Here is a 13588-nt window from a genome sequence, read left to right on the forward strand (position 1 = left end):
GTCCTGCCACGCTCGTGTGCGCCAGCGAAGTGGGGAGCTGGTCGTACTCGCAGCGCCAGAGCCGGAGCCTGTGCGTGGCGGATGGTGCGGGCAAGAGCGACCTGATGGTTTTCAGCCCCAACTTTCCGCCGCCGCCTCCGGGTCCCGGAGCAGAGAACGGTTCTGCTGGGAAGGGGCCGTCTCTCTCCCCTTTTGCTTCAGGCGTGGTAAGTGTATTCGCAAATTGTTACATTTTTCCGCCTCTCTCTTGGATTGTTGTGTTTATACATCACTTTTATCGGATAATTGAGGTATTGTGAAATAGGAACTCGCTCCTCTAAATAAGGTAACAAGGTTTTATTGAGGGACGAAGCGAATAAAGCAAAAGAAACAGCGCTGGGCGCATGACTTTAGCCAGAGGCGGAAGCGATCAGCATTTGTAACAGGTTTATATACTTTCACTATTACATTAGTTACATATCTATTCATAATTCCCGCATATAGGTGGGGGATATTATAACTAGCTTCAAGAATTTATTGTAAGTCTCCTCTCAGCGTCTGTGCACTGCTCTGTGGTGATTGTGGGCAGGGGTCTTAAGGATGAAGTAAACAGTCTTCTCTTGTGAGTAGGGGTCTTCAAGATGAAGTAAGCAGTCTTCCTCAGTGTACTTTTCACCTTTGGCACAGTTGGACCCCAGTAATCACACAACAAGCTTTATAACTGTTCTGATAACTAGCAAAGATTTAAGTGTGACCTTCCTGCAAAATTGCAGGATGGGCAGACAAGGAGTATCCCAAGCTATCAGGTGCTTGGGAGGCTCTGTCTCTAACTGGTAAGTGGATGGTGAATTCATGTTTAGTGGGGCCACTAAATCCTGTTATCTCACTACAGACAAACATTGCTCTTTGAAACTAGACTAGTGTGAAACAACTCATGTTTAGTGGGGCCACTACATTCCACAGACTTACAACATAAACATTGGTCTCTTTCTACAACCTGTTCAGCTAAAAAGTACTTTATGTTTTCCAGGCACCAGCTTTCCTTATATCAAGCTTCACCCCCCACCCCACCCCCCTTTCTTTTACCTTTACAAATTCTTTTGCTATGTGACTCCATTTTGATCAAGAGATCTGAACCTTTTTAACTTGTTGTCTGGTCTTGTGTCTAGCGTGTTTTGTTTCTGTTATTATAAACTCGTACGGTTATATCCACATAACCACACCTATGATTTGCGAAAGCCAATACATTTATGTGTTTATCGCAGGTATCAAAGCACTTTTTCTGTGGAAGTATTTTTGCACCGTGAGTTTTAGGCTTTTTTTGTTGTTGATTTAGCCATAGTTATCCTATCCTCTTTAGAGGTGTGTGTTTCCCTTTTGAAATTTCGCTGTTTGGCTAGCTGATCGCTATAATTTTGGGTGCATTTCATTTCTCTTGGGTAGGAGATTGTTTACTCATATTTTTATGGTGCTAGTTTGTGTTTCTTCCCCACTACCTGGCATCAAATGACAGTGTTGGCTTTAGCAGATCTTTCATTTCCCTTTTTTAGTGTCTTTCAACACGTGGCATGTGCCCAGGTGTTCGGTTGCTCCCTCAAGCTGACTGCAATTAGAGCAGTAGTTATTTTGGAAACTAGGTGTGTTTACTCTTGGTTTGATAAATACTGTGTTCGGCTGCACAACGGTTCCCTCGTGTTTTTATTGCTTCAGAAGTTGGCTGGTTCATGTTTTGTACCAATTTTAAGAAGCTGAATTATATCAATAGTTATGGTGTGCCGGGAGGATCAGAAATTTTGGTGAAGGTTCTGAGTACTCGTTTCTGGAAGTCCGTTTGAAGTGTGAAGGAAGTGGAGCGAGATGCAGAATTCTGCGGAGAGCTGTTTGAGGAGGGGATGCCCACCGTGTTTGTGTTGTTCTGGCATCTGTTCTACCCCATCTGTCCCTTAATGTGCTGTGGAGAGGAGAGTTGAAAGCTGATGGAAGTAGAGAAAGGGGGGAGGTGTGGTTAAGGGAAAAGTGAAAGCAGAGATCATCTATATACCGAGTAGGCTGGAGATGGTGGGTAGAAAATGTTTGCTTCTTCCAGCAGAAGAAGCAGGGAAACAGATTCAGCAAAAAAAGAATTTTTCTGTACTGGTTTCCACATTGATTTCTCTCTGTGATTGTTTAATTACCGTTATATTGTTATATATTGTTTTAATACCGTTATAGAAGGCTGATCCTGGCCATGCACTGAATCTTTTAAATGTCCAGAGTCATGTTTAGTGTTCCTTGTTCGATGTTAGGAGCTGGATAGAATGCACGGGGAAAAGCGATATATCTGATTTAGTTTTCGTTATAAAACCAATGCCTGTAGCGCTGATGGAGTAGTAAGAACAAGCAGTACTTGTGTATTATTCATGTTACGTGCTCAATTCACCAAGGACACCTGTTCAGGAAACTACTGTAGTTTTATGGCAACGTGATTTCTGTAATGCAATATATTTCCTTTGTGAATGTATATTTTGTTGGAGTTGTACTAATAGAAGTGTTTTAGATGAAAGATGACTAAAACTTGTAGATAGTTTCCAAGATAAGGATGGTGCTAATGGGTGTACAGCACAGGCTGTGATCTGCTCGGCTGGGGAGCAGCTCTGGAAAGAGATCTGGGAGTCCTGGTGGACACAGGCTCAATAGGAGTGAACAGTGTGCAGCTGCAGCAAAGGAAGTCAACAGGATGTTGGGGAACACCAACAGGGGCACCACCAGCATAGATAGTCATCCCACTCAGTGCTTGTCAGGCCACACCTGGAAAACTGTTTTGATCCCTGCTATATGAAAAAGATGTGATCAGGTTGGCAAGAGTCCAGAAAAGGGTCACAGATTATACAAGGACTGAGAAGCCATATGAGGAAAGGCTGAGAGAGCTGGGCTTGTTCAGCTTTGAGAAAAGAAGGCTCAGGGAGACTTTATCACCATGTTCCAGTATTTAAAGGGTGGGCACAAAGAAGATGTACACCCCCTTTTTACAAGGAGTCACATGGAAAAGATGAGGGGTATTGGGACAAGTTGCTGCCGGGGAGATTCAGGTTGGACACTAGAGGAAAAGTTTGCACAATAAGAACAATCCATTGGAATAATCTTACCAGGGAAGTGGTGGATTCCCCAGTGTTGAAACAAGATTCGGTTGGACAGGCTGCTAGGTCATCTAGTTATGTTTTGCAAAGGCAGGCTGGACCAGATGAACCTTGAGGTCTCTTCCAACCTGATTGTGATTGTGTCCGTCTTGGAAGAAATCATAGGAGTGGGTTATTTCCCGCTCATCCACAGAAAAACGTGAGCATGTCCTACAAATTTCTTTCTGTTCTGTGTCTACTTTAGATCGCTTTACGTTTTTGTGTGTTTGCTGGGGATTGTTTTTCTAGTCTCCATTGACAACGTCCGATTGCTCGTGCTTAAAGGGGAGTGAGTCATGGCCTCTTCAGTATGCGTGAGCTATCTTCCCTTGGGAGCAGCAAGGCTTATCCCAGAGTTGTAGAGCTGTCGCTTTCTTCCCTTAGTTCACATGGATGGCATGGAAGGCAGGAACAGCAAAGCGCGAATCTGGTTCCATTTATAAGAAGGTTTAACTAATCCTGTAGGAGTCGATCGAAAAACACGGGTGTGAGAAGCACCTCGTTTCCTTGGACGATGAAGAATCTCTTAATGCTGATCGTTGGGGCAGTAGAGGCTTTGGATTCCGTATGTTTCTTGGTTTCTATGACTGCAGTAAAGATCTGAAAGGGATTTGCTATACACTGTCAGGAAATATTTCCGTATTTCAGAAACAAAGCGACTTTAGAAACAGCTCGTGGATGCTTTTACTGCTTAGCATGGTCTGGGCGGGAATCAGCAGAACGCGCTAGAATATTGTCAGTGCCTTGAATAGAAGATATCGTTCGCGCAGTTTTTGGTCTTTGAAAGCACAGGCTCTCATCTCACCGCATGTTGGTTTGGTGGATGACGCTGGTGAGCAGCGCTGCTGCCGGCATAACGTGCTGGACAGCGCTTCCGCGGGAGCTGCGGAAGCAGAGCGCGGGTTACAGCGCCCACCCCAACCGAGGTGGCCGGAGGCTGTGTTGCAGCCTGCAACTGGGGATTTTGCAGGCAGGGGAAAGCTCAGTGGAGTTGCTGGAGATGTCGGGTGCTCGGCTCAGAGCTGCTCCGCAGCCCGAGCGAGTCTGGTCCACCGAGCCCGCTGTCTCTGCTGTCGTGCCCCCCGGCAGCTTCCTCAAAGTCACTGAGGGTGAATCGACCGATGTCCTCCCGGTCAAGAGACGAGTTCTTGCCTGCAACATAATAGCACGTTCTGGGTCCATATTTCTGTGGCTTGATGTGGGTAATGATTTTCCTGGGCGCTGAAATCTAGAAATCCTCTGTAGACGAGATAGTTCTCCCGGGCTCCTTTTAGTCATTTTGTCTTCCAGTACGTAGGAGCTGCGAGCTCCTGTGACTTGAAGGGTATCCTGACATTGCTGCCCGCTCTGCCAGCCCCCGCGGAGGCGGAGGGAGGCAGGCGACAGAGATTTTGGAGCAATAGCGGAGCTGCTCCGCTCCCACGGGTAACGGCTCCCACGGCAGGCACTGCGGTCTGCCTGCCAGGCGGGACCCTGGGAGGGAAGAGCGCGGTGTTTCGGGCTGCTTGGGGTACCGCCGTCCCTGCTCTCCTCCCCGCCCGGGGGAGCCCCCGTGGAAAGGCGGTAGTGAGGATCTTGCACCTCCATCCGCGGCTCCGTGTTGGCTAATCGGGCTTTGTTCAAGGAGGAGCTCCGCTTTCCTCTGTCCGCAGGCAGGTCCTGTTTACTGCCGGGCTGCAGTCGGAATACGAGCTCTTCAGCTGCTCCCTCCAGGCGGAGATAAAGAGCGGGGCTGCCCGTAGGTCCGTGGGCAGCTGCCGCCGCTGTCGCTCACCCGGGCGGATCCAGCCCCTCCGGCCGTCTCCCGCTGGAGCTGTGTGTCCTAGTTTAGCACCGGTGGGCGCCCTGTACCACGCCTTGGTACCGAGAGGGACGTGTCCTACAAACCGCCGCCGAGGGCTCCGCTCCCGCACCACCTCAGCGGTACTACCCGCGGAAAAGGCACCTTCAAACACGCGTAGTCCTTCGTGTGGGGCAGCGGTATGCTCTGCAGCTCCGAGATAACCCGGGTTTACTATTCCCTCTGTTCACCTTCCTTCCCCTCACCTCCTTTGTTTGTTTAACAGTCCCTTCTGCTCGCTGCCATTGTTTTAAGCACACCGTGCACGGTCGGACTCACGACGTATTACGTCTTATTGTCACAGGGAATGACTGGCTGAAAATATAAGACGGGGCGGGAGCAAGAGCGTAAGGAGGTTCTTAGGCAGTGTTAATGCATCACTCTCGCGCGGAAGGGCGTGGTGGAAGCTCTCTGAGAGCGAGACGGGATGAGGGTTTGTGTGGTGGTGAGATCTCAGAGCTCCGGCCGGTGCCTGGGATCGCCAAGCGTTGAATTCCTAGGGTCAAACCAGCTTTAAGAATGGGGCAAGCCCTGGGAAGGATAGGAAGCGGTTTGGAGGCGGCACACTAAGGCAAAGTGACATCAAAGATGAGGCGTTTTAACCATTATCAGCTGTAATACCAAGGGAAGTGTTTCCATTGGTGATGTTTCATGCGATTGTTGTGCAAATAACGTAATTAGGGTAAGCGACTTAAGATGGAGAGATCTTTAAGATTGGAGAGCCTGAAAAGAGAGGCTAGGTGGAAGGTCGGCCAAATAAGTGTGAAAGTGAAGAAAAGACAATAGGACAAGGGATGCCCAAATATTAGAGCAAGTTTGTAAGGTTTACAAACGTTTAAAAAGAATGAATAGCATGTTCCCTTAGAGCCCTCTAAAGAAGCATTAGGCAACGCTCCAAAATGTAGCAGCTGAAAGTTTTTTCAGTGCTAAATGAGTAATAAATGATTTAGACAGGTTTGGTGTCGGCTGCCAGATACTTCTCAGAAGGTGAGTAGATCTTGGGAAGAGGCAAATGTGTGATTACTTTGGTTTTGGCAATTGTGTATCAATCAGTTTCTGCTAATGCTGCGGATATTTCAGGCTGTGGCATGCACAAACACAGCTTGTTATTACAGTAAAGATTTATAGAAAATCTGCCTTTGAGAGGGTTTATGTGTTCAGCAGGAGGATCTTGGCCCCAGAATTACTGGATTTCTTTGTTGCAAACCCACTCACAGAAGGATGAGCGAAGGCTGTGTGTGTTTTACCTGTGTGTGTCTTTCGGTCACCAACACCCAGCTTCCCAGGGGGATAGATTTATCTTCTCTGCAGGCTGTTAAGGGAAATTCATCAGTCTTTCCTGTAGCCTTGATAGGTGTTACTGTATAGATTCAGGGTGTTTATGTCTGTGCATCACTACAGAGCAGTAAAGCTAGCAACTCTCATATATTGTAGAAGACATTGTATGTTGAGAGAACAGGAGCTCAGGGCAAATCTGGGACAGTGAGAGTCCGGATGACAGTTTTATAGTAATTAGGTGGGAACGGGATTTCTGCAGTTAGCAATGGAGGACAAACCCACCGAGGGAAACAGTGTATAGTAAATACTTACACTGTATGCTGTATGCAGTGGTCCACTAAAAAAATGTGTGAATTAAGGTGGGTCCACCCCCAGCTCCTGTAGCTCTAACAGCTGGTGGAACATCAACACAGTAGAAGTAAAATGCAACACTTGGGTACTGCCCGGGGTGCCTAGAATGAAAAAGTAATACTATCTGCAGGTACTGACCACAGCCCACTCCAGTGCAGGCAGGATGGGAACCTCACTGTGAGGTTTTGCCGAGTTGTGAGGATATAAACAGATGTATTGATTCTTTTGGTATTATCATTTAATGTACAACTTCTGGCTGTGCTCCCAATTCTCTGTTTTGAAAGGCCCTGATACTATGTATAACTGAAATGTACTTTTTCACTTGCCTGGAAATTCTGTTGCATAAAGAAGCACAATGAGTGCAAGAAGAGTTAAGATTTGTCCTTGTCGCACATTTATAGCCTCTTTTGAGCAATCAGGATCTCATGGTAACAAGCTCTCACAGAAGGAAGCTGAAAGTGGAGGAGACTGCAGATGTTGTCAGGGCTTGAGGCCCATCTGTGTAAACTGCTGCTGAAGGTCATTCCAGGAAAGTTTTCCAGGGTTATATTTGAAATGCTTTTGCCATCTCCTCAGCCACAGTTGCAAACAGTGCCCATGGTGCAAAAAGGGGAGCAGAGATCAGATTTTATTTTCAGTTGTTATCTGCTGTGTGGTATCAGATAGTCTCTCCCCACAGTTCTGGGCATGTCCTAAATCCAACATCTCTATGGCACCGATATTTTCTTCTTTAAGAGTAATTCCACTGCAGCAGCCCACCTGAGCCATCCCCATCCTGCTCTGGCAGGCTGGATGAGGGCTCGTGTGTGGCTGTGAGTGATCCAACCGGGGAAAGTCGAAGAAGACATCCTTCTCTCCAATAATCCGTTTTTACTTTGTCCAGAAGGCGGAGGAAAAATGCTTTTTTTCCCCCACTTTTATTTTTCATTTATTCCAACCTTTTTTTTTTCTTTTTTTTTTTTTTCCCTTCTCCTTCCCTCCTCGCTTTCTTTAAGTTTCACAGGGGTAGAGCCAGCTGCCTCCTTGAATTGTGCTCTTAAAACCCCTCTGGGAAGCGCTGTGCTCAGCCGGAGCCTGACTGTGCTGCGCCTCTCCGTGTTTAGCCGACGCCTGTCACTTCTCATACGCGTTTCTTTTCCACCGCGGTGCGCTGACAGCGTGCGGCTCCGCACCCTCTCACTGCCTCTCCCGCAAGGAGCAGAGGGAGGGAAGGGCGGGGGGAGCGTCTCTCCTTCACGGAAACGCATCCATGCGCGGAGCCCCTCGGATCTCTGTCGGGGCGTTAAAAAGCAAGAAACAAATAAGAGGGGGAGAAGCGGCGGCGGGGGAAGCGCAGACATCCCCCTTCGACCGACTACCCCCCGGCGGCGCAGGTGACACCGCGGCCTCTGGGTGGCGTCTAACGGACGCGCGGAGCTGCCGCGCCGGGCACAGCGAGCGGCGGGCGCAGCGGAGAGGAGCTGCCGCCTTTCCCCGCGCGGTAACCTGCGGCTTGGGGAGGGTGGGAGACGAGGAGCCGCCGCGGAGCCTCCGCGAAGCCGGGGGGCCTCCCGCGCTTGCAGCGAACTTCTCGCCTTGCCATCGGTGCACCCCGGTGCCCGTTCAGTTTGCGCTGGGAACGGGGTATTTGCTGAAATTCTGGATGATGTTCCTGCGGAGCCGGTCTGCGGGGAGCTGAGCCGGGGAGGAAGAATGCGGGTCTATCTAATGCTCTTCTGCCTTATTTGCTGCACCGCGAACGGGCAAGTAGTGTATTCCATCGCTGAGGAAACAGAACGTGGAGTGTCTGTTGGGAACATAGCAAAGGACTTCGGAATAGATGCAGCTGCACTTTTACCTCGGAAATTTCGCATGATCTCCAGTTCAAGTAAGCAATATTTTAATATAAATGCCAGCACGGGAGCTTTGACTGTTAACGAGCCCTTAGACAGAGAGCAGCTTTGTGAATTAAAGTCTCCCTGTCTTCTGAATTATGAACTCGTGTTAGAAAATCCTCTAGAGCTTTATAGGTTGGAATTTAAAGTTTTAGACATAAATGACAACTCCCCCAGCTTTTCCTTAAGTGAATATCATATAAACGTGCCTGAGTTCCTGTCACCCGGGGCACGGTTTACACTCCCCAATGCCCAAGATCTTGATGAAGGTACCAACGGTGTCCAGAATTACACGCTGAGTCCTGATGAACATTTCCATTTGGAAATGCAGACACGCGGGGATGGGAGTAAATATCCTGAATTGGTGCTGAAGAAAGCCTTAGACAGGGAGCAGCAAGCCATTCACAGACTTGTCCTTACAGCCAAAGACGGTGGGAATCCTCCAAGGTCTGGTGATGTCCCAGTCATTGTGACAGTGCTGGATACCAATGACAATGCACCAGAATTCGAGGACTCAGTCTACAGGGCAAGTATCTTGGAAAACTCCCCCAGTGGCACTTTGGTAGTGCAAGTGCATGCCACGGACTTAGATGAAGGTTCAAATGGAGAAATCAGGTATTCCTTTAGCAATACTACTTCTGCTGATCTGCAGCAAATGTTCTTAATTCATCCACACACTGGGGAGGTGACAGTCAATGGCATTTTAGCTGTTCAGAGACCTCTCCTTGAGATGCTTATTGAGGCAAGGGATAATGGGGCATTTGGCATGTCCAGCACAGCCAAGCTGCTGGTGGAGATCACTGATGTGAACAATCATGGCCCAGAGATAACAGTTACATCCCTTTCCAATCCCATTCCCGAGGATGCTGTTCCTGGCACAGTGATAGCTCTGCTGAGTGTTTTGGATAAGGACCCTGGGGAGAATGGGAAAGTAACCTGCCGGATCCCTGATAACCTTCCCTTCCAGTTAAAGCCTTCTCTTGAAAATTACTACAGCCTGGTCACCAGTGAGCTTCTGGATCGAGAGCTGATCAGTGGGTACAACATCACCATCACTGCTGCAGACTTGGGCTCTCCACCCATCACCACTCAGAAGACCCTTTGGGTGCAGATTTCTGATGTGAATGATAACCCCCCTGTCTTCAGTGCTGACACATTTGATGTTTTTGTGGAGGAGAACAATCCACTTGGTGCTTTTCTCTACCAGGTTTCAGCATCTGACCCTGATATGGATGAGAACGGACGAGTCTCTTACATGCTCAGGAATTCCACAGTTGCAGGCAATGCCCTGACCAGCTTTTTGTCTGTGAGCTTGGCCAATGGGAGCATCTATGCAAAACGTGCCTTTGATTTTGAGCAGCTTAGGAGCTTCTATTTCCAAGTGGAAGCCAAGGATAATGGGTCACCACCCTTGAGCGCTGCCATAACTGTGAATGTTTACATCTCAGACCAGAATGACAATGCCCCGGCCATCCTGTACCCCACCAGCCAGAATGGTTCAATAGCAGTGGAAGTTGTGCCCCGCCTGGCTGATGAGGACTACCTGGTGACCAAAGTGGTGGCGGATGATGAAGACAATGCACAGAATGCCTGGCTTTCCTATTACATCGCCCACTCCTCTGACTCCACCCTGTTCCACTTGACACCACACTCTGGTGAGCTGCGCACCACACGCTCCTTGCGTTCCACCGACTTTCTCAAGCACAAGGTGGTTGTGGTGGTGCAGGATCATGGGGATCCGCCGCTCTCCTCTACTGTGACTGTGGGCATCCTGCTGGCTGACACCCTGCCCCAGGCACTGCCAGATTTTGATGACAATGGGGAGCCACCACCACTGCTCAGTGCTACAAACATCTACTTGATTGTTTCCCTTGCTTGCGTCTCCTTCATCTTTGCGGCATTCCTCCTCTTTCTTGCCATTGTGCGGTTGTGCCGCTGCCAGACTTGCTGCTGCGCTGGCTGCTGCTGCCCAGCTGATGAGTATGAAAAGTATTGCTATAGCATACGCATGCTTCCTAGTTCCCATCTCCCACCAGATGTGTTGGAGGTCACTGGTGTGGGTAAACTGACTCATACCTACCTGTACAGGGCATCTGTGGGTCTTGGGCTTAGTAATGGCAGCATCCCAAACAGTGATGCTGGGAACATTCCCGGAGGTTCAAGGTTACAAGTGCCAGGACCCTGCATTCAAGTGCAGAAGGTCCAAAGTGATGGGTTGAGTGCTGTCCTTGTGGTAAGTACTTCTTCATCTTTTTTTCTCCCAGGCGTGTGGCCTTGTGTCTACACTGGGTTGCTATCAGTGCAGAAGATAATGAGGGTATTTGTAGGAGAGCAAGTGTCATTTCATGGCACCTAGAAAAGGTTCAGTTCCTCTTATAACTTCCCTAAAGCCAAGATGTCTTTGGGTGAAATATGGTCATGGGATGATAAAAGGTCTTTTTTCCCCCACAAACGTTTAAGACCTTCAGGCATAACCGAAGGTAAAGGAGATGTGAAAACTGCATATGTAGCAAGCTGAGCCATTGTCTTCAGATAGGTATACAGGGGCATGATAAAAGTCCATGCTAGTTTCTAAGTTTTGTGTTCTTCTGATCTACACTGTATGGAGCTTGTGATTCCTGACATTTTTTCATTGAGGGGTGAGTAGTTTGCTGAGCCAGGGTGCTATTTACAATGCCCAATGGTAGAATAGCAGGAATTCAATATCCAGCACCTCTCTAGGACATGCGATTTGTAGTGTTCATCTCCCTTTCCAGACAATCCATAGGTTTTGTATATCTAAAAGAATTCTGAGCCTCTGGTTTCTTCTCAGTAGTGTGATGAGTGACTTTGCAGGAGAAAATACCTTCCTTCGATCACAGCATAAGGGCTAGAAGGTGGGATATATCTGCAGGTCTGATCTTTTGAGTGTTGATGCATCACTTGTCCAAGATTCAGTTTTGTTATATGCAAAATAACACCAACTGTGTTTGTAATAGGTGCTGTGAGTTGTTTTCATATCATTGTGAAGTTTTAAGATGTTTTGCCTGCAGACTGTCAAATTTTCTTGGTGTGTGTAACAGCAACTAATCATTGTTGGCTCCATCCAGGCCAGTACTCTCTGGTAACAGCTACTCCAAATGTTTCTAAGGAAAATGTTTTTAGACAGAATTGGTATAATCTGCTTTGTGCGGTTGTTTGTATTCTGGTTTGTAATTATTAGAAGTTGTCCTAAGCCTGTAACCATTATGTTTTTTTTTATTTTTGAAATCATTATTGTACCTTTAAATACATGTAAATGGCCAGCTTCTTTCCAAACCCTGATGTAGGGGTAGGTTCAGCAACTTCTTTGGATAATCAAATGCATATTCAAGTGTATAGCACTTCCTTTTATAACTCTTGAATTTCCAAGTAGTGATTTTTGGTAAGCTTTCACTAGTTCAAGAAAAGGTTCCTGTTTGCTTTTAACTGCAATTAATTTATCATGCTTTCTTTCATTTATCTGTTGGCAATGTAAAATAGGTTTGTGGGTTGTGGGTTTTTGGTTTTGTTTGTTTCCCCGCTCCTTGATCTTTTCTCAAATATTTATGATTTGATTTATGCATAATGGCTTACCTGGTGTTTAATCAAAGTTGTAATCAGTTTTATATTCTGTTCTCTATAGTGGCAGAGGGTTGCACATCCTGGGTCTCTTGCTATGCAAAGGGATGTGTGTGGAATAACTAAATCTTGAAGAAACAGAAGCATCAGTGTCTTCAAATGAGAAATTATAGCATCCAGGAAAATAGCAGTTGTCAGTATGTAAAGAAGAATTTGTACCTAATGCATTAGTGTAGTTTTGGGAATATCATTGATTATTCTGAGGATCTGAAAAAAGGCTGAGTAAGAGTATTTGTAATGAGAAGTTAAAAACCTTTTTGGCAGTCTCTTAACTCCAGAGGTGCCTGCAAGAACCCTGATAGTATCTTGGGGGTGTATCCTTGGCTGGAGAGTAGTTAACTGCAAAGATTTATAATATTAATATAATATAAACAAAAAGCCTGGCATAATTAATTTTTGTGTTCCTATTGAGTGAGATCTTGAAATTCAGGTTACCAACACATTGATGGACTGAATTCTGTAATGAGAACAGCCTAAACATACCTTCTCACATGGTGCTGTATTTATTTTGGTCATTTGGGTGTATTTTTCACCTTGAAGTATAAGACACCTTTTTAGGAATTTTTGATAATGGGCGAAATAAATCCCAAATGTCATCTTTGGCAATTTTGTTTCCTTAGCTCCTAATTTGCAGAGATGGGTAACCAAAGATGTGACATCTGTGGAAAGCCCAAAGGCTCTGCAAGGACTGAGCTGAGGAGGGGAGTAGAGGCAGAGACTGTGAAAATGCGTCTATCCTTAGAAACAAAATGATGCCAGTTATTATTAATTTGATGCTGATGATTCCCGTGGCTAGTATACTAGAAAATCAGCACACACGTGTATATATGTGTATATATACCATTTGCATATTTCTAGCAAAATTTGCAAGTTGTTAAAATGGCATTAGTATTCAAATAATCAGGAGTAGTGCATGCTTTAGGTTCACCAAGATTGAAAATATGTTATAATTATTTAGAGATGCTTGGAAAACAGCTTCCAGTCATCTGAGGTGAGAAAGAGAACTGTCACTTGTTCTTGAAAACTATTCCTTCATCCAAATCCCTGTGGACTTAAACATGATTGCTATGCAGAAAGATCACTGTTACTTTATTAGTGACATTGGAATATTTTTACTCATTTTATATTAAAATCAGAGTTGTAATTTTTCAGTGTTTACTAACAGGAATTTCAGTAAAAAATGAAATTTAAGTTTGGATGTTGACTAGATTTTGACTTTATGCGCTTTTAGACTGACTCATTTGGAGTTAAAAATACAAACATAAGTGACCCTTGGAACTTCTGACAAGGGATCACTCTATTGCTTCCTAAGAATACAAATGTAACATACAGAAAGCATCACATGTTTAAAAGGCACTGGGAGCAACCCCACAGTTATATTTAAGGCACTGGAAATTACTCCAAAATTACACTTATAGCAGAAATTAAGTATGGGAGTTCTTTACTGTGAGGATGGTGAGGCACTGGAACAG

The 13588-nt window shown here is 46.2% G+C and overlaps 1 protein-coding gene across 1 annotated transcript; it reads left to right on the plus strand.

Annotated features, from left to right (window-relative positions):
- Positions 1-8295: 8295 nt before the first annotated feature.
- On the plus strand, positions 8296-11584 carry LOC130601567 (protocadherin alpha-C1-like). Its single transcript, XM_057413727.1, has 2 exons — positions 8296-10710; positions 11540-11584. Exons 1-2 carry the CDS (start codon positions 8296-8298, stop codon positions 11582-11584), a joined length of 2460 nt encoding a protein of 819 aa, XP_057269710.1.
- Positions 11585-13588: the final 2004 nt, after the last annotated feature.

This window comes from Pezoporus wallicus, unplaced genomic scaffold, assembly GCF_028554395.1.
Source record: "Pezoporus wallicus isolate ANWC-B61680 ecotype Strahan unplaced genomic scaffold, APGP_CSIRO_Pwel_v1 contig_11153, whole genome shotgun sequence".
NCBI classification, from domain to species: Eukaryota; Metazoa; Chordata; class Aves; order Psittaciformes; family Psittacidae; genus Pezoporus; species Pezoporus wallicus.